We start from the raw sequence: 23,737 nt of genomic DNA on the forward strand, positions 1-23,737 counted from the left end.
GGGGGGACTTCTTCCATGGCTCCATCGGATTCATCAACCACATGCCCGGACACAGTTTTCGATGATATACGTTTTCCGCACACAGGCTATCGCGGTCCTTAAAATTTGCAAAATTCGATACGCCCTAAGGAGCAGCCCTAATTGTTGAAAATTAGTATGAATGTTGTCCTATCTTCGGCCGACATTTTGAGACCACTCTGACGTCCACACTGACCACCCATGGTTAGCAATCGGTTAAAAAAGAGTAAACTTTCAAATGGACCTGTACCTTTGCACCATTATTGTTCTGATGGGCCGATCATCTGTTATGGTAGCAGACCTCACTCACCACCTCATAAAAAAAATACTTCCTCTACTCAGAACTTTTATGTTTACGGAATTGCGGACCATTTGAAAAAAAGTTGACCTTTTCCGCTTGAATGTCACAGTAAATTTGATCCGAATCCTTCTACAAAATAGTTCTTTTTGATATGATGTAACCGTAAAATGTTTGGAGGTTATTTCTATCCAACAACCGACCAATTCGGGGACAATATCGATTTTCATGCATTGCACTACATTGCTGTAATTGAAAAACCTTCTCTTCCATTCGTAGCTGAATCAACAGAGTCAAACCAAAGGTGCTACGACCCAAGATTACAGTTTTCTGAAAGAAGCCTCACCCATCTACGTGACTTCATTAACCGGCAATCACGTATCCGGCACCACAACGATAACCACCGCAACCAGCATTACTAACAATTGTGTATCGGGTACAAATAATAATCAACAAACGTCCACCACCATAACTCCGCCGATAACCGTTACATCCGGTCAACAGAATTTGAACAAAAATATCCAAAACAACACCATTACCCATCAAGCATTGATCAATCATAACGAAAGTGGATCTGGTTTATCTACGATAGCTAATAATCAAGTGACGTTATCTTCAACGAATAATCAACATTTTGTAAATTTAAATAATAACAATAATAGCAATATTAGTAACTCTGGTGCTGGTAATTCGATAAATAAATTTCATGCGAATAGTAATAACGAATTGTTAGCCAATGGTCACGGACCAAGACGTGGGGTAAGTGTTGTTTTTTTCACTCTACTTCTGATTAGTCATTGCATTTACCGACATTGGTCAATTTTCGGTAAATAGCAGCTGAAGGTCAGAGCATGAGAATTAACGTACTGTTACTAATAGAATTGTCATCAGCTTTTAATGATATCGAGTGAAATATCCTATCGCATTGGTCTGAATGGTGATGATGGCTGACCAAGCAATTGTCGGTAAATTTTGAAATTATTTAGACCACATTTGAACCAGTGCGATATAGTGCCTCACTGTCTCACGACAATGACTCCATCTATCGATGAAAAGCTGATGACAACTGTATTAGCAATAGTTCGTTAATTTACATACTACCTGCAGGTGATATTTACCGAAAATTTACCGATGTCGGTAAATGCAATCTTTAATTCTGATCGTTCGTTTTTATCGTCGTGAATTTTCTTAACACTTTTCTCAATTGTACAGTTGTCAACATTATCTGAAGGTGATTCTGAACCACCAGATGAACCATACCATCAACTAAGCATATCAAAAGGAAGTGCATTGCCATCTGGCGGTACGGAGGTATTGTTAGGCGATCAGTCTTCACGACCAGATAATAGGTAAGCGGTCAATATGCTTTTTGTTTTATTTTAACTTTAAACATGTGTTGCTCTTATCGCGAAAACATTCCGACGCCTGTTTGTAATTAGAATTCCACCAACCAACAACCACGATTATCGATTTTTAATTTTCTGTAATTTGTACCTCAACGCTAAACGTCCATAATAAAAATCCACTATCACTGTTCAAACGTTCCAACGAAAAACGAACATTAACATCCGGTTTTCGTCTCTGTATTTTTATTTAATTTGAAGGTAGATTTTTGTTTTCCGGACAATGAGCCCAACCTTTTCTAAATGAATGGAATTTTGTTGTTTTATTCCAGTTTTCAATTCACCGAATACAAAAATATGCTGAATAGCACGCTGCTTTTATTGTGCCAGTCGGTATTACGTCATAATATGTCTCATACAGAATGGGATATTCGTTTATTATGTAGAACCGAGATGACAGTGTACATCATGGGTTTCGTTAAAAAGACCATTTGTTATGTTTGTATACGACCTGGTCTTATACATATTCCATGTAATATAGACAGTAACATGCACTGTGTTTCATACACTTGTGCTTGCAATTTTCCACGATATGATTTCTTGAATTTATGATCAACAGGATGTCCTTTTTGTGTATTAAACAGCCGTTGCATTCAATTTTGATATTACAATATGTTCTACACTCAGCGAATAGAGTTGGCTGAGCCAATCATATTATTAACCGAACATGGTAATTGCATTGAACGTCATTTTTAGATTTTCTTAGTAAATCAAGTCAAGACACTTGATGCACTGGCTCATTGAAAATTCTTCCAATTAAAGAATTATTTATGATAGAAGCCTTCGTAGAATTGCCTTTCAAATCCTTTTACATACGAGAGTATTCCACAAATTCTGGTTTTAGATACCATTTCAACCCTAACAATTAAAACATTCTCAAAAACGATGTTAATAGTTTGCGCAGACAGTCCAAGGACTGAAAACGAATTTTTCCGCGTAAGCGATTTGTTTTAAATAGCACCATGCATACTCTCTAGCTATCTCTCTATCTGTTTCTCTCTATCTCTCAGTTCGTATAGGGAAAAAGCTCTCTTTACTAGGGAGGGAAAATGGACTTTCCGTCCCTAGGGAAAAATCTTTTCTTTCTTCGTAAAGGAAAACGTCATACTACACTCGGCAAGGAATTTGATATTTCGTATCCAGATGAGTAAAAGTGTCTGAGGGCTTTAGCCTCCCTTGTATAGTAATATACTCTTATCACATACGCACGGTGTTCGGATGTCAAAATTACTTGACTAGACGGATAATTCATAAATTACACTTCAGGTCTATGTTGTTGTCTCGTTTTCGCTTATGTGATAAAATAGAGTACACACTTGTCACTATCAGTCTCGGCAAGCCTCGACTTCTTCCTGACAAGTGTGTAATATATATTACATAGATGTGTGTGTGCTGCCTCGTCTTCCGCTCTTGGTAAACAAATTCACACTAATCCTGCAATAACGTTATTTCCGTCCTTGTGATGCATATCGAATTAAGATTTAATTCGACCTCATCTTGGTCCTGTTAATTACTGAAGTATCGAAATTGTTCTAATTTAAAACGGTCGCAACTATTTTGATAAAATGCACCCTTCACTTCTCCAACTATCGCGTAGGCCTCAAAAATTCATATTTTTTTCCATAAAATTCTATAATAACAGTCAAAGTGATTACGATCATCAACATAATTTTAACGTTAACAAAACTTACCTGTTCGTCTGCTTTCCGAATATACAAAGAAAAAACATTTTCTACCTGATATGTTGCCTTTTAATTCATGAAGCGATCTATTTCTCTCTTCTCTCATCCCATACATGTGAGATTGTCATATCATTTTGAGTTATGTAGAAAATTTGTTGAATGGGAACTAAAATGTAATAGTTATGTGAACTATTCTTTAATGTGGTGTGGTGCAAGTGGTGGGAGGTTGGGGAATATCAGGTGTTGTCAGGTATAAACATTACATTGAATGACTGAAAAAAACAGTTTATGGTTCGTAGGCTCGTATACATAAAATGTTTTTTTTTATCTCATTCCTTTCTTCTGAACAAAGTTTTGTTCTCTCTTTACTTTGTCTGCTCGGAAGAACAAACATCTTACAATACCAAGAACAAATCAATAATTCCTTGACTACGTCTGTACGGAATGGATTTCTTGAAAAAAATATTATTTTTGTTAAAGAGATTATTGTTTACGTGAATACGGTAGTAAGAAAACATATTTTTTCCCACACTTACTTTCCATTGTTTTGTATGCTTAATAATATGGTGCTGTCCGTCGATGAATTTATGGGAACGAAAAATTCTACCGATTTATGTTGGATTAATCCAATTCTAATTGAAAAGTGGGAATCGTTTGGGAAATCAATTCTTATTTTTTTTACATAAAGTGAGCTTGCTATCGGTAGATCTAGCTATTCGATTTGAACGAGATTTTTCGTCGATTCGATATTTTGCAATAAACAATTGACTCAAAGCAATCTTTCCTCCGGAAAAATATCTCGGAAAAGTTTAAGGCGTAAACAAATTAATGTCAGTCCGCAGTCCACATCCAAACCGGGGAAATAAAACTTAGGGCTGAAACACACGAACAATTTTGCGTTGATGTGATCAAAAATTATGCTGCATTTTGAATTGTTTAGCCTGTGCTCTTGTGTTTTCGGCTTTAAGGTAATACAGAGTCTGTATTGATTGGTTAGATAGACCAGGATGAGGATTCCATCCATAACGGAACGATTGCAAAAACGACACAATCGATTTATATTGTGACAGTAGTTCAGTGTTCTGGGCGCTAATAGTAGATTATGCACCTCTGTCTGACGATTTGGAAGTTATGTACTGAGCCGAAGGAGTGGTACAGGTGACGGGACATTTCCACACCGTCAATATCGTCAGGAACGATATTATCGTTTTTTTGGATGATACTATCGTCTAAAAAACGTTACTATCGTCTAAAAAACGATACTATCGTCTAAAGAACGATAATATCGCCCAAAAAATTTTCATCCAGGACGATAATATCGTCTAAATTGAAAAATTCTAAAATATTGTCTGGACGATAGTATCGTTTTCTTGTCGATATTATCGTTCTAAAAACGATATTATCGTTCTAAAAACGATATTATCGTTTTCTGGACGATATTACCGTTCTAGAAAATCTAATGAATATTTTCGTTTTCTGTACGATAATATCGTCCAAAACGATATTATCGTTTTCTGAAACGATAATATCGTCCAGGACGATACTATCGTTTAAAAAAACGATAATATCGCCCAGGACGATATTATCGTTTAGTTTTGGGTGGTAATATTGTCCAGGACTCAATTTTACTCAGAGGTGCAGCAAGAACCGAATTCTCTTCCAAAATATCGAAAAACAATTGTCAGAGGAAATCACCTACACATCAGTGTTTAAAAGAGGCGTTTAGTTCGTTCCTAAATAATTCATCTTTTTACGTAATGAATACCAACTTTGATTGTACATAAAAAGCGTTTTAACACGCCGAGCGATCCGGCCCATTTCCTCGGAGCGAAGCGGAGGGCCGCAATGCGAGCCGGGCGCCGGAACGGTGTCGGAACTTAGGAGTTAATTTTTTTTCTCGCATCGTCTCATAATTAGTCTGTGTAATTTTTCTATATAAAATTTAATTTTTCGGAACCAAATGAACCAATTTTTAATATATATTTGCCGTCTATAAAAAGGTCTATAAGATTTTGTGTTTCGTCTTCAACAACCATCCAGAACGATAATATCTAGAATTTTTATTTTAAATAAATTAAAAACGATATTATCGTCCTGGACGATATTATCATCTCAAATTTAAAAAAATTAATTAATTAAAAACGATATTATCGTTCTGGACGATACTATCGTCCAGAACGATATTATCGTCCCAAAAATTATCGCCCAGGTCGATAATATCGTCCAATATAACGATAAATTTGTTCAGAAAAAGAAAATAACGTTAATATCGTCCAGCGGATATTTTCATCCAGGACGATATTATCGTCAAAAAAACGATATTATCGTTTTTTGAACGATAATATCGTATATTAGACGATAGTATCATCAAAAAAACGATAGTATCGTTCAAAAAAACGATATTATCGTTTAAAAACGATATTATCGTTTAAAAACGATATTATCGTTTTTTTAAACGATAATATCGTCAAGAAAACGATAATATCGTCCTGAAAATATTTTAAAATTTATAATTTTAGACGATATTATCGTCCTGGATGAAATTTTTTTGGACGATAATATCGTTTTTTAGACGATAGTATCGTCTAAAAAACGATACTATCGTTTTTTGGACGATACTATCGTCTAAAAAACGATACTATCGTCCAAAAAACGATACTATCGTTTTTTAGACGATACTATCGTCTAAAAAACGATAATATCGTTCCTGACGATATTGACCGTGTAGTTATGTCGCCTCATCAGTGGTACATAATCCAAATCGTCAAAACGAACATTTAGGACAGAGGTGCATACGCCATTTTATCTGTCGAGAACCGGTATATCGAGATAAACAAATTTGCCTTAGAGAGATAACATCGAGATTACCGTTCTTGACACATGACACATGACACATGAATGCACATGACTTAGTTGACTCAGAAAACTTTTTTTTACATCCCGGCGCCATGGACACTTGCCCAAATATCCGTCTGGAATAGACGACACTGCTTGCTTTATCCCTTTCAAGCATACATTTGTGTGAATCGATTTCCTCTTTCAGTGCTCGTACATGACCTGATTCCCTCAAACTTTCTACAAATGCAAGAAGCGACCATTTCATCGGACGGGTCTTCAACGGCAGTGATCCATTCCAAAGCTTAGAGATTTAACTGAAATTATTATTCGTATCCGATATCAGCAACAGAATCCAATGATTACATTCGCTGTCAACATTTATGAAAATTTCGATTTAACACACTTGAATGAAAATCCTTTTCAAACACACACTCCGACTGTGCCATAATCTGATCCTTTTTGCAGCGTCATGTGTTTAATTTGTAGACTCGTTATCTCCAATTCGAATATTTTCTAGTAAATTGAACATCTTCCTGCAGCCATTCGTTTCAACGTTGTAAATATGTCATCGCATTTGAATGTTATTACGTTTGCACACATGCGAGAACATATAAATCTTTGATGCTAAAGTAATTATTGCTCAACGGTATGCATCCATCTTGTTTATGTGTAAATTATGACATGCAATTTCGTTCAATTAAAACTGGATTTTTAATATGAAAAAATTGCTTCAATTTCGCTCTGCAAAATATGAAATATCTTTCACTCAACGAAGAAGATTTTCTGCATTTTTCGTCAAATAGAAAATGAATTGCAGAGATGCAATAGATAGTCTGGTTTCGGTTATACATTTGTTTCATTTCATGAATATATTGAATGCGTTGCAATGACCTAGTTGCATAAAACAAGGAAGAACAAAATATTCACGAGGGGTCACCGACTAGTTTTCGAAGTAGCAAATTTTTGCGATTTTTTGGGATTTATGGTTTAGTCGAAGCCAAAAATGGTGGACACTGTTCCCTAGGGAATCAAAAAATCTTCTATATCTGAGTAAATCCCAAAATAAATCCCAAAATAAATCCCAAAATAAATCCCTATAAATCTCAATAAATCCCAAAAAATTTCAATACATCTGATAAATATTGAGGAGTGCGGGACCCAATATTCATGATCAAAATATCTAATACCAGACATTTTAGGAACGGCCGTTCATCTGTTATTATAGCAGAATGTCTGTTAAATCATATGAGACAAAATTGAACATTTGTAAACAACTTTAACAATTGAAGTAACAGATTGCTGGTTATATCGTGATGCGCTCAATCAATCATTCATGACAGTCAATTAACAGATTAAACTCGTAAGTGATAACGAATGGAGCTCAAGTCCAGTCAAGTCTTTCCCTAAAGGACCTAGTAAATCGTCGTGAACCTCACAGGGCTCTAGTTCAAATCCATAAAATTTCCGTGAATTGTATGAAGAAACAGTACACTCGGGGACTCGTCAGGTGTAACAGTATCACTAGTTTTGTAGCTTTGGGATCATATTGGTGGGCAAACTTTCATTCAGTTATTTCATCACCACGAAACAGAATACATACAAGTCAACTATAATGGTCAGTGTAGTAGCACTCGCAATATTAGTTACTTCAGCACTTTAAACATAAATCGTCTCCGACTTCACTGTCGTTGCACTATGCAATTTAGGTCATCTTCATGGCAATCCAAAGATTATGACAGTCCCCTTAGTTGACAATTTCAATTGTACTTTTATGTCGGTTTCTTTTCATGCTACAAACAACATATCTATATACACACTCTCGTGGTAGAATTGTATTCAAATGGATACAGAAAAATCGTACAGTTTGTCATACATGCAACACAACACACCATGTACGAATAGTTGAATAATCATAAATGTGGTTGAACGGTCTACCTACAATTCCAGCCACTTATTGTTTTTCTTTCTCTTCATAATTTTACGTTATTAAACATATGCAACTGATCCAATGTGCATTAACTCAGAGCATACATTATCGTCATCATAGGCTGGTTTCTTCTCCGATAAATTTTTGAAATGCTGAGTCTCGGCTGTGTGTTGCGTTGTATACTTATTAAAATTTATGTGAAGGGATTTTTGTATTATATATAGTTTATGCTGAGAAGGTATGGCTGCACCTTACAAAAGACTTCCATATTTTTTTTCGTGAAAAATATTTTTATTTTAAAGAATGAAAAAAAAAGCAGGGGAATTTTTAAGTTACATTCAAAGGGATGGAATTTTTGACGTACATCCAGTGAGTAAGAGTGTTGTTCGAATGTGTTAGTGTTGTTTGAACAAGACGTTTGTGTAATTGCAAAATGTTTTCGGTCTTTAGTTAACCGTCGGTTATTTAATGTTAAAGGTGATGTTGAACCTGTCCGAAACGTATCGGTTCTAATTAAATATGGACTATTACTATACGGTTTATTACGGTTGATGAGTTTTTAATTTACACAAAAATTTATTGCAAATGTTTACCGAGACATTTCCTTATAATGTGAAGTTGAAAAATCATTTCTGATTCGATATAGTCAAGGCAGTCACAAAGACACCAATTTTTATTGCACTCAAAATTCATTAGGTGCATTGTGCATGACAAGGTTCGGTGCAGTGCGTGTGTAGGTGTCCACATTCGAAACGAAACGATATTTGGAAATTTCATTTTTTGGGTGCAACATAATTTATGTTTTTAAATTACAAACTGGAATGTTAAATCAGTGTGCGGCTGTGATACGATTAATTCTAATGTGAACGGATGAATTGTGTGTTTCTGTGGTGCATTGGTTATCTCAAGTAAACCATATTACACCAGAAAATTCCACTGCTATCTGTGTTAATACGCCTCCTCCATCGGATCGGGAGAATCATCATCTAACAATAAAACAAAATTATAATTTCCACAATAAAATATTCGTCAGAATTTCAATGTGCGATAAAACTGAACTGGTGAAAACTGATTGTTCCAAGGAAGACGCTAGAGATATCCTCTTACAAATTCGTATAAATATATAAATATTGCACAGTTGTGTACAACTTAAAGGTGATAGGCAGCTAATAATTACAAGAACTATTCACATATAGTCAATATAATTTATGTTCACATCCATTTTATGTGTAGTCTAACAGTTTGTAAATATACTCACGTCCGCAAGAGTGGTGTAATTTTATACAGCAAATAAACGACAACAAAACAGAAAAGATATGAGATGACTATGAGAAGATATAATATATATCTGGCCGTTGGATACATATCATAGTTTTACTTGATTTAACTTTGTGTGAATAATTTTTGTTTTTTTTTTGCTCTTGTGTTTCCATTTTGTTATTTTCTTCTCCACATAGTCATGCATGTTGTTTATTGGAAAAAATTCTTGTGGCTATAACCGCTACGTGTACGTTCAGTTCTTTTTTTTAATATCAAAAATTCATTGTGCTCCTAGGAGTTAAAACCAGTTTTTGCGACACGAAAACGAACAGATATCACCATGAGGATGTATAAGATTTGGTATTAAATTTTGTTTCTTTTATTTTTATTTTTTAGTCATTTTTACGTTCTTAAATGGTAACATTAGATTTGGAATTCTTTTTTTTTTTTGGTTTACGACGAAGAGGTCTCAATTTTTTTTGATTGACACTACATTTGTGGGTAGGATGGGCTATCAAAGTTTAGATATTTTTGCCAGTTACTTTATTGCATACCCCATGCGAAAGTTGACCATTCCATACCAGTTCCTTTGTGATATATTCAACTTACGCATGGAACAGATAATAAACATTGGATGCTGTTACATAATTCATTATTTCTGAGAAAACTTTGTGATACTAGCAAACTCACTCCAGTGTTTTTTGAGCAACTTTCTTCGGTAAATGTTTTTTTACCAAATGCAGTCTCGCCTTCGGCTCGGATATGCAAAATCGACATTTGTCGAAAAGACATTTACCGAATATTGTTGCTCAAAAACATACTTGAGTTGGCTCACCCCAAAAAAAAGTTCTACGTTTCACTCGCCCAAAAACACGATAAGACCAATGGTTTACTTATCCATTATCGTTTAAACAGTAAATGTCAGCCAGGCGTTTAAATGTTTATTTAAGAATAAATCCAACTTAATTGAAGATTCGTAATGATACAATCACATCACATCATCTGTTTTTATGGTTTGGACGAGAAAATAAGCAAAAAAAAAGTTTGCACTGGATTTGAACCCGGCAGCCCTTACTTGCTAGGCTCAGACGTACTAGCTGAACTAACGGGCTAACTGCTGAGAAGAGTGAATGTAATTTCGAAGCTTATAATGTGCTGTTGATAAGCAAATCAAATTGATTGGGCCAGTAACATGGTTGTGTTTTTTTAAAATTCGATCTTTTTAAAATTTTATTAAAGTTTTATTCTGCAATTGTATTTTTCCCAACTAATCAAACATATAATTACCGATCGAGGTCGGCCAAATCTATAAAAAGGACCGTTTATATTGATAACTGACACGACACTATGCATCGTTTTGGCAGTCTTCCGCCAGCACATAGTTTTTACTTAACAAATCTAAGCATTGGCTAACCACATTAAAATTAACTTGTTTGAGGATATACAGTGTCGTAGGCGTCTCACGTGTCAAATATGGAAATCACAACTGATCAAGTTTACATCCTCCCAAAAACTCCCAAAAGCACGATAAGACCAATGGTTTACTCATCCGTAAATTGTACATTTAAAACGTACTTTCTATGAGTTACTCGTTAAGAGCTCTCACCCCTTTGAAATTTTCTAGCCTACATTTGTGCGCAAAAATATTCGTTTTTTGATGATTTTTCTGAACCAAAATCTTTTTTTGAAAAAGTAAAACCATTAAAGCACGCAAAAATGTGTTACTTTTAACAGAAAAATTGTTTTGTGTATGATAACTTATTCCACTTGGAGAAACCTTTACAAATGTGTATATTTATGTGTTTTGCAAAGGTTTCCCCAAGTGGGTTAAGTTATCGACCACAAACCAATTTTTCCCTTAAAAGTAACAGATTTTTGCATGCTTTAATGGTTTTACTTTTTCAAAAAAAGATTTTGGTTCAGAGAAATCATCAAAAAACGAATATTTTTGCGCACAAATGTAGGCTAGAAAATTACCAAGGGGTGAACGCTCTTAAAATTGGGCGATTTTAATGTACATCCAAAATCTAATTTTTTTGAGTGTACTTGGAAGAAAAAATGTTTTGTGTGAATGCATTTTATAGTCCAGCAAACGTTCCACTATTTTGCAATGAATACCATTGAAATACCAACATTTGCTTTGTCACACAAACCCTTCCCTCTCCTCTCGAATGCTCGTTAAAAATTACCCGTCTTTCTTGTTCCGCTTGATTTCTGTGCCATTAAACATTCTTTTTTGCATCTACGTAATTATTTTTCTCAAGTGGGTCTCTGTTGTTGTTATCCTGAAAAAAATATTTTTCTGACATTTTTAAGTAGATATTCCATTAGCATACAAACAAGAATGTAGTTCATTTTTCAAAAAAAAAACCTTTAAAGTTAGAGTATTTTGAGTGATAAAACTATGCAACAACGTTGCTTAAACCCTCCACGAATAGCACAAATTTAAAATTTTTACATTTTTTTTTAGTTCGTTGTAAAGGTACATTTTTACCTAGAAAAGTTATATTTATTGTGCATTCTTCTCTACATCAAAATTCTAACAATATACAAGGGTGATGCACCTGACAACGCCGTCTTTAATTTTAACTTTCTTTTTTATTTTAAAATTTCCTGTTCTTTTTACAGCAAAAATGAATTCACTGCTGAACCGTTGTTTGTAACACTAACTATTTACTTTAAATTCTATATTTTATGAGAATTTCACTTGTTGTTTATGTAGGGATGAATTTATTTTAGTTGCAATGTTGGATGTTTGTAAACAAAAAAAAAAGTTTTTTTTTAAATTACAATTGCTTCACTCGGAAAGCAAAAACCATTGCAAAAAAAACCTTGGTTTTTGTTGCGTGTAATCATAAAAATACATTTTTTTCGAGCATGGGGAACGTGTGGATTGAAGCCAACGTCGAGCATATTTTATATTATTTTTTTATTTAGTTACGGTCTGATCTTTTCCAGTCAAATTTACATCGAACATAAATTGCAACGGCAATAGTTTTCTAGGAAAATGGAAAATTTAATGGATTATGATGTATTAATACAAGTATAATACGAGCACACATTCGTTGCATTCATTGTCTGATTCTTCTTCTTTTTTTTTGCATGATTTTTATGACTTTGAAATATCCTCACGAACATTTTAAATTGCTCCAGTTGCGCTTTGATTAATTTTTTTTTGCGATGAATTATATATTGATATAAAAATAATCGAATGAAGTCATTGATTGGAATAAAATTATTCAATAAGCCAGTGAATAACGTAGCAGCGACGTTATAGCATTGTATAGTAAGGGCCGTGTTTACCCTAAAAATTGAATAGCCGGTTTTCTAATAGAGACGAACAATTTTTAGTAGCTGAGCACCGACCTTCCGTACTTCGCATACAGCTAGCGCCATATACAGCTGCAATAAATTTGCAAGCATACGGCTTCCATTGTATGTGAGTCCAGCGATCGATACTCAAAATAAAACCAGGGTCAGAAAAAACTGGTCCAATATGGGGGATTGAAGTTTTGACCAATTCGACACAGAACGTTATTCTAAGCAAAAAATTGTTCTACAGTATGCGTCTAAAATGCATAAATTGTTTTATAGAATTAATTTTGTTTACAACGAGCGACCCAAAATCCACCCAATTTTGTCAGCCGCCTAAAATGTGCCGGAGGCCGTTTCCAGTCTCGATGAAAATAAGTATGTGTAAGGTGTTCTGCAGCAAGAACTACATGGGTATCGAAAATTCTGATCAAAAGAATTTCAAAAAACAGTGTAAAATCAAAAATATTGGGCCGCCATTTTGTAATTTTCTTACGGTCGGCTGTACGTTTCGAAGTTTAGACGAACTTTTAAAAAAATCAGCGCATTTTAGAGACATACCGTGCAACAATTTTTTGTTTAGAATTATGTTTTACGCCGATTAAAAATAACTTGTCAAACCTTCAGTCCCCCATTACAGCGATCTCTCCAACTTCTCTCATTTCTCCATAACGAATATAATGGTGAATTGAGAGAAGTAAGAGAAATAAGAAATTTAGAAAAAAGACGGTCATTTAGAGAGTTTATAACTGTACGCCTATATTCAATGAATAAACTACAGTCGGCAACTTTCAATTAAGTGACGTATTTCGTTTCAGCTGTTTTTCACACACTCACACAAACAAATACGGTTTTACGTCCTCAAACGGGTTTACCATTACCACGCGCTATTATCTATTTCTATGATTGGATCATTTGAAAAACAGGTGAAACAAAATATTTGAAAGTCGCTGACTGTACTGTTTCGATCAACCTTTTCTTTAATAAAAAATAATTTTCCAAATTGGATCTGATACACGCTGTGCCATTAGCAATGCTTTCTGTAATTACTTCACCCTATATGCTTCGAATTTCATCAGTTACAAAACAACAACAATTTGTGCGGTGCTGAAAACAACGATTTCCGCGAAAATCACCTACATACTGGTGCATTACTGAAATGTTGATAAACTGACTGTGATTAACCACTTAAGACTTGAATTAATTCTGACCATTCTATTGGGAAGGAGAACCGACTAGATTTCCAGTTCCTCTTTTGTCAATAAATAATGTATTGATGTGAAGTAATTATCCGGTTGGGAAGGAGTAGAACAAGTAGAGGTGAATCAGTTTCCCCTTACATTTTCTCCGAAAATCTCTAACTTATTAGCGAGCATTCATAAATGACGTCTGCGTTTGGGGGAGGGAGGACTATGAAACCAGTTCATTTAACTGAGAAATTACAAAGAAATTACAACAATCTAAAAGCATTTCTCCCTCTGGATTCAGTATTGGTGTCCATTCAAATAGTCATACACCAAATTCAATAGCAATTTTAATTACGTAAATCAGCCAAACTAAATTTATTTTCGATACGACCCTCGACCTTTGTCTGCCAAATTAAATATTTTTTATCATAATTTCCACACGCAATGCATTTAACCAACCCAACTAATGTTTCATCTTAACATTTTAGGAATCGTCGCAGGTCCAGTGTAAACTTAAATTCACTTGGCGAGGAGACAATAAAATCACGTCTGCCTTTTGATGACTATTTGGGTCACGGTGAATATCACGACGAAAGTAAAAAAGACGTTGAACTGGAAATGCTAACAATGCTATCTGTGAATCAAGATAATGGTGAGTGGTCTTCTGTTTATAGTTCTTTTATTGAATAAAATTTTCTGGTAGAAGAAAGGGATTTTCAACAATGAAACTACTGTCGTTGAAATTTGCCCATCTTGTAAACTCTATATGAACTTTATCCAACTCCACTAAACGGAACCCCATCTTCTGAAATGATGACAATTAAAATACAATGTTCACAAGTAGTTTACCCGTGGCACTTAACCCTTTTTCGAAAAGTCTTGTGACTATTGTGTACGTGCCAACATTCATAACACAAGCAATAATGCCAGTGTTGATGTCGTTTAGTAATGCATTCACAGAACGTTTTATCGCAAGTTTTTCTTTCTTTGTCTTTATCCGTTACATCGTTTACTATAACATAGCACTGACTGTCGTGAATGTCTGGATTAACGTGAACAGACCATCTTGTCCAGTTCAATAATTTTTCCGTATTTTGCAGGTCCTCATCGTGAGATGGCCGTCGATGTGCCTGAATCATTTATAGCCAGAAATAAAACACCACCACGATATCCACCGCCTCGTCCACCAAATCAGGTAAATCACATTCCCAACGGTGCTCAGCCACAAGTGGCAAAATCCTCGAACGGTGGCGTCAATTTAGAATTACAATCACTCGACTCATTTACATTACACCACAAAAGTACACCATCCATCGATAGTACCACTGAATTTAGTAAAAAATCGTCCAGTAAAGGTCCGTCGTCGTTAGGCTCGACGTGCGAATCGATCGGTTTCGATTCGATGAGCTATCGAACGAAATCTCGTGGCTCGCTTAGTACGCGAAGCTCATCGTCCGGCGAAATTGGACCGCCCGAATATGATTTGGGACCGCATCGGGAATTGCCGGTCGATGTGCCGGATAGTTTTGTAGAAATAAAAAAAGCTCCGCCACGGTATCCGCCGCCAAAACCGCCGGTAGTTAAGACAAACGATGTGGCAGTGGTAAATGGAACGTTATTGGAGAAACAATCGTCGCAGCCACAGGCTCCACTACGAAACAATGAGGTATTTGTGACACAGACGCATTTTTCATCTTCGCATCATTTTGTGATTTTGTCTTTGTTTTTTGTTACTTTTTTTGTTTGTTTGTTGTGTTTCTTTAGTTTATTTTCTTGATTTTTTGTTGGAACCGTAGAACTTTTAGTTTGGTACAGTACGCGATAATTGCGAAACAAAATACTATTTTCTTGCCGCTGCTGATTGTACTTTCTACTTAGATGTTAATCTCTGCCTACGTAAACCTCAGCAAAATCCATTAAATTACTCAGGTTCATCAGACTCATACTTGGGACCGTGGTTCCTAACTCATGCTGCGATACTTTACTTTTCTTTGCTGACCTAGTGCTCGTTTATCGATGTTATTGCTTGTAATACACAATACATAACTGTATTCATTCTAACAAAAAATTACCGAATTTGGGCTTCGAAAACAGAGATCCTCTGAGTTTTTTCAACTCGTTTTCAACAAACTCTGCAATGGATTCTCTATGAGATTACATGTTCAGACATACCTCACACGATGTATTATGTCATGATTTGTCGATTGCATTTGCAAATAAAGTCTTTGGATTGGATTGGATTGGATTAGATGGGAAGGGGGTTAGCCCAGCACCTAAGCCTCTAGTGGGCCTGTTGTGCTATTGCACAAGTCACTTGATCATATGAATTGTGATTTTTCATCATATCTCTTCCGACTCAGATAGCTCACAAATCGACCGTGTAAACGTCCCATACGTTGTGAATTCTCTGAGCCACGAGTAGTATGCGAAGACCACAACCATCACTAATGACTCATGCATTTTCCCAATGAGCGACTAGTCGATCATAGATGGCGCTTATCCTACAGTCTGTTGTATATTGTGAATTGTGTCATTGACATTATGTCAATATGGCGTGATTGTTGCGAAGAAATCGAATATTGGATTTCTTTGAAATTTGCGACTTTGTTACGGTCGTACAGCCATTAGATAACTAATAGCGAGTGCTTAATCACCAAGTGATTAGAATAAAACCAGGCAAGCATTTTTGCACCGGGAGTCGAACCCGGGACCTCTTGGGTATGAGTCCTATGCTCTACCGATTGAGCTACCTGGACCTCGACTAATAAATAAAGTCTTAGTCGGGAACACTGACAGAGTTACTCTGCACGAGTGAAGGCGAAAGTCAACAACGTTCTTATGGTGGTTCATAGTTGGACTCCTCAGCTATTACCTACAGTTAGCAGTAATGCTTTCTGTTCCCAAATGTCCGAGGTATCAGTCAACAATATGTGCAATTTCATGCTGCTACACCGAAAATCAAAATCAGCCCAGAGGCAAGGGAACAGTAAATTTTTGATTTTTTTTTTGCTGTTTCGGATTCCTTGGTCAATTCTAAGTTCAGCCTTTTAAAATAAAAACAAAATGAAAATACGACCCACCCTAATTAGGAATCTACTATGAAGCTCTACCAGACGATATCGATCCCCTGCAAAACGAGTAAAGCAAGAACGAATTCCTTCTTCTGTACAAGTATTTTTGATGGACCTTCCACAAATCATTTTTAGATATTGGGAAATGATGTTTTCAAACCAGGTTTTTTGATGACTACGAAGCTTTCTCAATTTTTCACTTGATCATCAATTTCCCCCTCTCGGCAACAGTACTAAAATATGTGTACTGTCTGTGCTGGTCAACATTTTTAGCGAATATTTATTTGCAACCAAAGAATGCTGTCCAACACCATCTTTCTACACTAAAATGATGAAACATAGAAAAATTATCACTTTTAATGCGTAGAACCATCTTCAAGTAGTCCGTCACCAGTGGAAGTAGTAAAAAGTATTTGATTTTGTAATTCTTATTAGTTGCACGATTTTTATTTATTTTTGTTAAGTTACAGTTAATGTCACCCAAATCTGTGTTTAAGTTTGCTTCAGCACAGCCGTTTTACCAGCTGGTCCACTCATACTTTCACACTGTTCGCCTATGCTTTTTTATACGGTTTTCACACTACCACTGACGAAATGAACTATGAAACCCGTATAAAGGCGTATGTAAGCATAAACAGTATGTTTGTCTGAGTGAACACCAGCAGGTAGACAGGCTGAATGAAATTTTGAAACACAACTTTGGTTGCCATTAACTGTAGTATTCGTTTCATTTTCACCAATCATTTCCATTTTACACATTCACACAAAACACACAACTTTCGGGTCATCTTCAACCTTATCTGACTGCTTCTCTTCAGACATTTTGAGTACGATTTGTATTGATTAACACCACCAAGGTATTCTTTGAAAACTTTTTAGCTGCAGTATCTAACTCCTCTGTATTGAGTGTAAAAACAGTTGAATAGAAATTAGACTCTGGTAGACGATTCTGTAATTTTAGACGTAACCGTCACCCAAAAATTTTAGTTAACGGTGACACGGTGATCGGTGGTTTTAATGTAATTAGTGGCGCACCGGAAATAACTCTTGTCACAAATCTTTTTCAGCTCAATGGATCAGTACGACCGATACCACCTCCACGTGATCATCTGCATATGGAAAAAGATGGCCGTTTGGTGAATCGTGCCCCAGCACCACAAGTTCCCGATCGTAAAACGAATCACATACAAAATAGTCAAATTGCACAAATACTTGATCCGACATCCGAACAATTGGATTCCATAAAAAAGTATCAGGTGAGTTTCAAACAAATGAAAACCGAAAATTTCTTTCCGCTGACACAATGTACCATAGTGGTATGATGTCTCGGCGACCATTTCAAATCGATAATTTTATGTGCGCACTCTGAAAAGCCATACAGGAAGAGTGATTCACTGGCAACAAATTCATTTTCGTTTTCCCTAAGAAGTTTCGGTATAAAGATTTCCTCTTGCCATTAGATGAATGACAAAAGATATAAAAAAAAGAAGCTCAGAAGGAGAGTTAAGCCATTTGAAGGAAATGGCTGCGATATAAATTTAATCAGTTTAGGGGATCACGATGTGAACGACTTAAGAAAGGGAATAATAAGAGAAAAAGAACCAAAACATTTTTCGTACACATAAATGGAATTGCTGTTTCGAATTCGAGCATATTGCATATTTCACACTTACACTGTAAATGAATTGGAGCAAAGCAATGCGTTATTATGCCAATGATAAATAAATCCCTTTTGTTTGTTGTATACCTACCGTTCATGTTTGCAAAACTCATTGCAATTCATTCAATCGAAATACTTCCTCATTGTTTATGTTTATTCGTATAACACTTGCTGAGGACCTGCTTTCATTGATTTTACTCCCTCGGCAATAATTATTACGATCAAGTGATCCTTATGTTGCATTCAACCATTTTCAACAAACATTCAAATCGATTAGAGACAAAGGAACGATTTCCATTTATTGTTTGCAGTGATGAATTAACCTGTTACGGGCAATCTGTTATCTATGACTTATTGAGAAATTACCGACAAGCTGTGACTAATTAGGTCTTATATAACAAAATGCATGTTCAAAAAATGAAGTAAAAGATTTTAAATCAATCTCTTGAAAATACTTAGATTAAATGAAGTAATAGACCCGATAGTGAGACAGCACATTTGCCGTCTGTGAAATTTTGATTGAACTCAGAAGTCAAATTCAATTCTTAATCAATTACTTGTAGCCCAAGTTCCTCTTTACACGAGATGATAAAGTCTAATGTTTTCAAAAATTGGAAAGTTACGGAAAACGGAATTATTTAAAGTCCTCTGTAGTCTTCCTGTGGTTCAACATTACAATCATTTATCGTTGCTCATTTATACTAGGCCCCACCTCTTGGGTGGGTCAGGTCCCTTGACTGGCTATTTTTTTTCTATAATTCCAGCCTTAGTTTTCTAACCATTTTTAAATGAGGTGGTGTTTTTGAGATCACAAAATTAAAGTCACATGAAAAGGTGATGTCTCTTTTATTCAGAAAACAGCAGTCATCACATGCTTCATTTTACTCATATTTATTTAATTTCTTGAAGAAACAAAAAGAGCTATGAGTTGAAGGTCCAGCGAGCGATGTCTTACTCCTAAGTTGAGTCTCCTATATAGTCTACTAAAAGCGCTGAACAGGTGGCGCATTTCTTGCTTACCTCTTGAAAAAAAAACTCATGTGAATTACGGCTCTGGCAAAATTCACACTCGTGCAAACACTTTAGGAACGAAAAATTTCTTTTAAGAACGCGATTTCACGCAAAAATTGTCGTATATGGCAGATTACCAGTCCAATAAAGTCCAATGTTCGAATTTAACCACATGAATTACGATACTGGTCGAAAACGCTTAATATTTTCAAATCTGCGATTTTCGAAGCCTCTGAGAATTACTCGAGTTATCGTGTTATCAAGCAAGCAAGATTGTTCTAGACTTCTAGATTGTTCGACCAGAAATCCAGATTCACTTACTCGTCGAATAATTTTTTTTTCTGGAAATCCGTTGCAAAAATGTCGCGGTAACAAGTTGTGTTTACAATTATACTCCAACCTCACTACTCCAATATTATCCATCTACGAACTTAAAATCGGGTAAAAATTACTGAAGTTATCACGATAACAAGGAAAAGCGTCTGAGTATAATTTGGCGTATTTCCTGCCTACCTCTTGAAAAAATATAATTCGTGTGAATTACGGCCCTCGCTTCGCTCTGGCCACAAAGTTCACACTCGTTCAAACATTTTAGGAACGAAAAAAATTCTTTTAAGAATACGGATTTCACGCAAAAATTGTCGTATATCCCAGATTACTAGTCCAATTAAATTCCAATGTTCGAGTTTAACCACATGAATTACGCTACTGGTCGAAATTGATTTTTGAAGCCTCTGAGAATTACTCGAGCTATCGGTTTCTCAAGCAAGCAAAAACTCTTTTGGGAAGTACTTCTTAATTGTTAGACCAGAAATCCAGAATTTCACTACTCGTCAGATAAGAAAATTTTCTGGAAATCCGTTGCAAAAATGTCGTGGTAAACAAGTTATGTTTACAATTACTCCAAACTCACTACTCCAATATCATTCTCTGTCAATTAAAACAAAAAATTTGAAAATCGGGTCAAAATTACTCAAGTTATCGTCGAATAACACAACTGAAAATCTGATAAGAATTAGGCAAGTTATCGCGGTAACAAGGAATAAAATTCTCTTGAGAATTACTCCCATCTCATTATCCCAATATTGCCCATCTACGAACTTAACCTCATGATTTTCATTCTCCGTCGATTAAAACCAAAATTTTGCAAATCGGTAAAGAATTACTCGAGTTATCGAGTCCACAAGTGTACGGACGTTTTCTGTATTTAACGTTTTTTGCCAATGTAGAACATTTTCAAAATATCAAAGTGAACTTAGCGTTACGGACATTTAAGGGTATTTTCTTTCATAAGACCCTGACTTTCAGTCAAGGGAATTATAACAACTCCAAGTGAAAAAGTTAATCACGCTGCCAAAAAAACAACAGGGGGTTTCGCTTTAGAGTCTAAAATCATTTTTTAAGGTTTAAGCTTGGTGTGTAAATTGTTACCGTCAAACGTATTTCCACTTAAGGAAATTCAGGTTATGCAAAATAAACTCACTTAAAGGGATGACAGCAGTAGACAGCTCCCGCAGTACTGCGATTGAATACAAGGTTTAATATCAAAACAGGATCGAGCCTTCAGCACATTTTCAAAACATCTTGCTAAATGGAAATTCACGATTGGTTTGAAACGAGATTAAATAGGGACCGCCAACCACCACTTTTTTTTAAATATTTATAATGTGTCATGGACAAGAACTTAACACGGGTAAAAATTAGCCCAAACCCCTGGGCCGTTTCTGAGAACCAGTGGATGCGACTACCGCAAGCAGTCAGGAACAGCCTGAGCACATATTTTATTTGGGATCGGTAGAGGGAACAATTCTAAGCAATATTGTGTAAAAATTATTGCTTTCAGTCATCTGCTCTCGGGGCAATAACAGTTGAAAGTCGGAATTTCCCCATTTTCGAAGAGTAATATATCCCTGACGAAGTGACCGAGCCAGCCAGTTAAGATTGATTCGATACACGATTAATAAGCTTTTTCGAATGGCGACAAAGAAATTTTGAAAGTAAACTTTTATGGTACATTTTCAGAGAAGTTACTTTTTCCGCTACCCTCGGTGAAATTTGGACACTTCTGTACCTTTCTGGTAGCTTTATTTCAAACTTATTTCAAACTCCGCTAATATTGTAGCCTAAGTCTTTACAACGATACCAAACATGCCATACTTGATCCGCAACAAATACTGTTGATGATTAAGTTTTTCAATCGAAGTCATTCTACTCGCAAATCTGGAGCCCTCGTAAACGAAATTATTAAATGGCATATTTGGTATCATTGGAAATCTTAGACTGAAGGCTAACTGTTACAAGGTATGTCGTGTTGAAATATGTCAACTGACAAGGTATGGAAGTAGCCAAAGTTCACCAAGGGTAGCAAAAAAGTGACTTTTCTGAAAATGTACCAAACGAGACCACTTTCAAAATTTTGTTATTGTCATTCGAAAGGGCACATAACCCACGTCTAGAATCACTATTACATGGCCGGGTCGGGCACTTCATCAAGGAGACATCACCCCTCGAAGAAGGGGAAATTGTGACTTTCAGCTCTTATTGCTCTGCGACCAAGTGACCGATAGAAATAATTTTTACATGGTTGGTCTTAGAATTTGTCCCTCTACAGATTCCAGTTTCAAACACTGGTCCAACAACTTCCGCGGGGCCAGGCAACGATATTCCTAGTTCTCAGAAACGGCTCAGCGGTTGTTCCTGCAACATGTGCCGTTGAATAGTGCATGCCTACCCTAAATCAGCTATGAAAAGAACCAAGATGGAAGTCAACATTTTTATTTAAAATTCGTTCAGCCCCACCGTCAATCAACCTGCGACTGTCTAGCGACTATCTCGCGCCTGACAAATCACTTTGCACTCGATGTCATAAAACATTTAATATTTTATTACCTACGTGATGAACTTATCAGTCAAAATAGCATCCTTAATCGATTTGGAATCGACTGAACTTTGCATCACCTGTAAATAACCCTTTCTAATTCAGTTTTTCCTTTCGCCTAACAGTTTCTTTTATAACATTTAAAGCGATCTGAAAATCGCTCATCACAATTTAAAGTAGCAATTTCCTAATGAGCTGTTCTGCACGTTTCATTCAAGAAACGCTTCAAAGAATTTTTAATTTACATTCTTTGTTTCCATGAAAATGGTCGTTGAGATGAGAGTAACAGTCTTTCCAGCATCATTTATGTACACATAACACAACAAGCAATTTTTATAGTCTGACTTTCAGGCAAGGCATTTTTTTTTTTAAATTGAAACTATATTCAAGACTCGAAGAGAATTTTTTTTTTGTTTACATTTTCGCTTGGAATTTTTAAAAAAATATCAAGTTTGTTTACCCAACATTTTAGTATTGTCATGTAGCAACAACATGCACACATACACCATACCGCACTTGGAAAAACGCACATGTGAAGACAGGAGAGGTGTGCTATGCATATAATTTCGTTGAATTGAGTTTTTTTTTCTTCTCGATTTTTGAATAATTAATTTGCTATAATATTGTAAAAAGCCATTCAATAGCATTGAGAATACCTACTTAGTGCTCTATGGGACTATAACAATCGATCTCTTTTACGCTAAAAATGTTGGTATTTACCGAGCCATTTACATCTTTTCCGTAAATTGATCATTCATTCATTCCGAAAAAAAAACATTTTCGATTTCAATGATCACTATTTTTAATTGGATGTCATTTGCGGTGTATATGTCTGGCATATATTTTATGTGGGTTTCAACATCTACATTCAAAAATTACCATTTAAATAAGCCGCATGTGTACTGTACACCCAATCGTTAACTGGAGTGTAAAATATGTTGTACGGAAATGAAGAAGAAAAAAAAATATTTTTTTGTCGATAACCATGTTATATCAATCGCCTAATCCATTTCCTTCCTTAACATACATTCCACTTTCGATATAAAACATAATCCTACCCCTCGGTATAATCTACAATATACACTCATTTCTGTCCGGGGCACAAAACCTCATCATAATCATTTTTGTATGACTTCCACTGACCTTTTATTGTAAATAACGAGAAAATTCAATCAACCGACATGTAAATCTA

General features: G+C 35.5%; 1 protein-coding gene across 2 annotated transcripts in view; it reads left to right on the forward strand.

Annotated features, from left to right (window-relative positions):
• LOC119074557 (MAGUK p55 subfamily member 5) overlaps window positions 1–23,737 on the forward strand; it is a 72,683-nt gene that overhangs the window by 32,930 nt on the left and 16,016 nt on the right. The window contains exons 5-9 of one of the 2 annotated variants that reach the window (XM_037180755.1): window positions 596–1,075; window positions 1,529–1,665; window positions 14,414–14,577; window positions 15,026–15,591; window positions 18,064–18,252. In XM_037180755.1, the coding sequence (XP_037036650.1) occupies window positions 596–1,075; window positions 1,529–1,665; window positions 14,414–14,577; window positions 15,026–15,591; window positions 18,064–18,252 (1,536 nt within the window). The remainder of the gene's footprint in view (window positions 1–595; window positions 1,076–1,528; window positions 1,666–14,413; window positions 14,578–15,025; window positions 15,592–18,063; window positions 18,253–23,737) is intronic. The other variant, XM_037180756.1, reaches the window with a different exon arrangement.

This window comes from Bradysia coprophila, unplaced genomic scaffold, assembly GCF_014529535.1.
Source record: "Bradysia coprophila strain Holo2 unplaced genomic scaffold, BU_Bcop_v1 contig_151, whole genome shotgun sequence".
NCBI lineage: Eukaryota > Metazoa > Arthropoda > Insecta > Diptera > Sciaridae > Bradysia > Bradysia coprophila.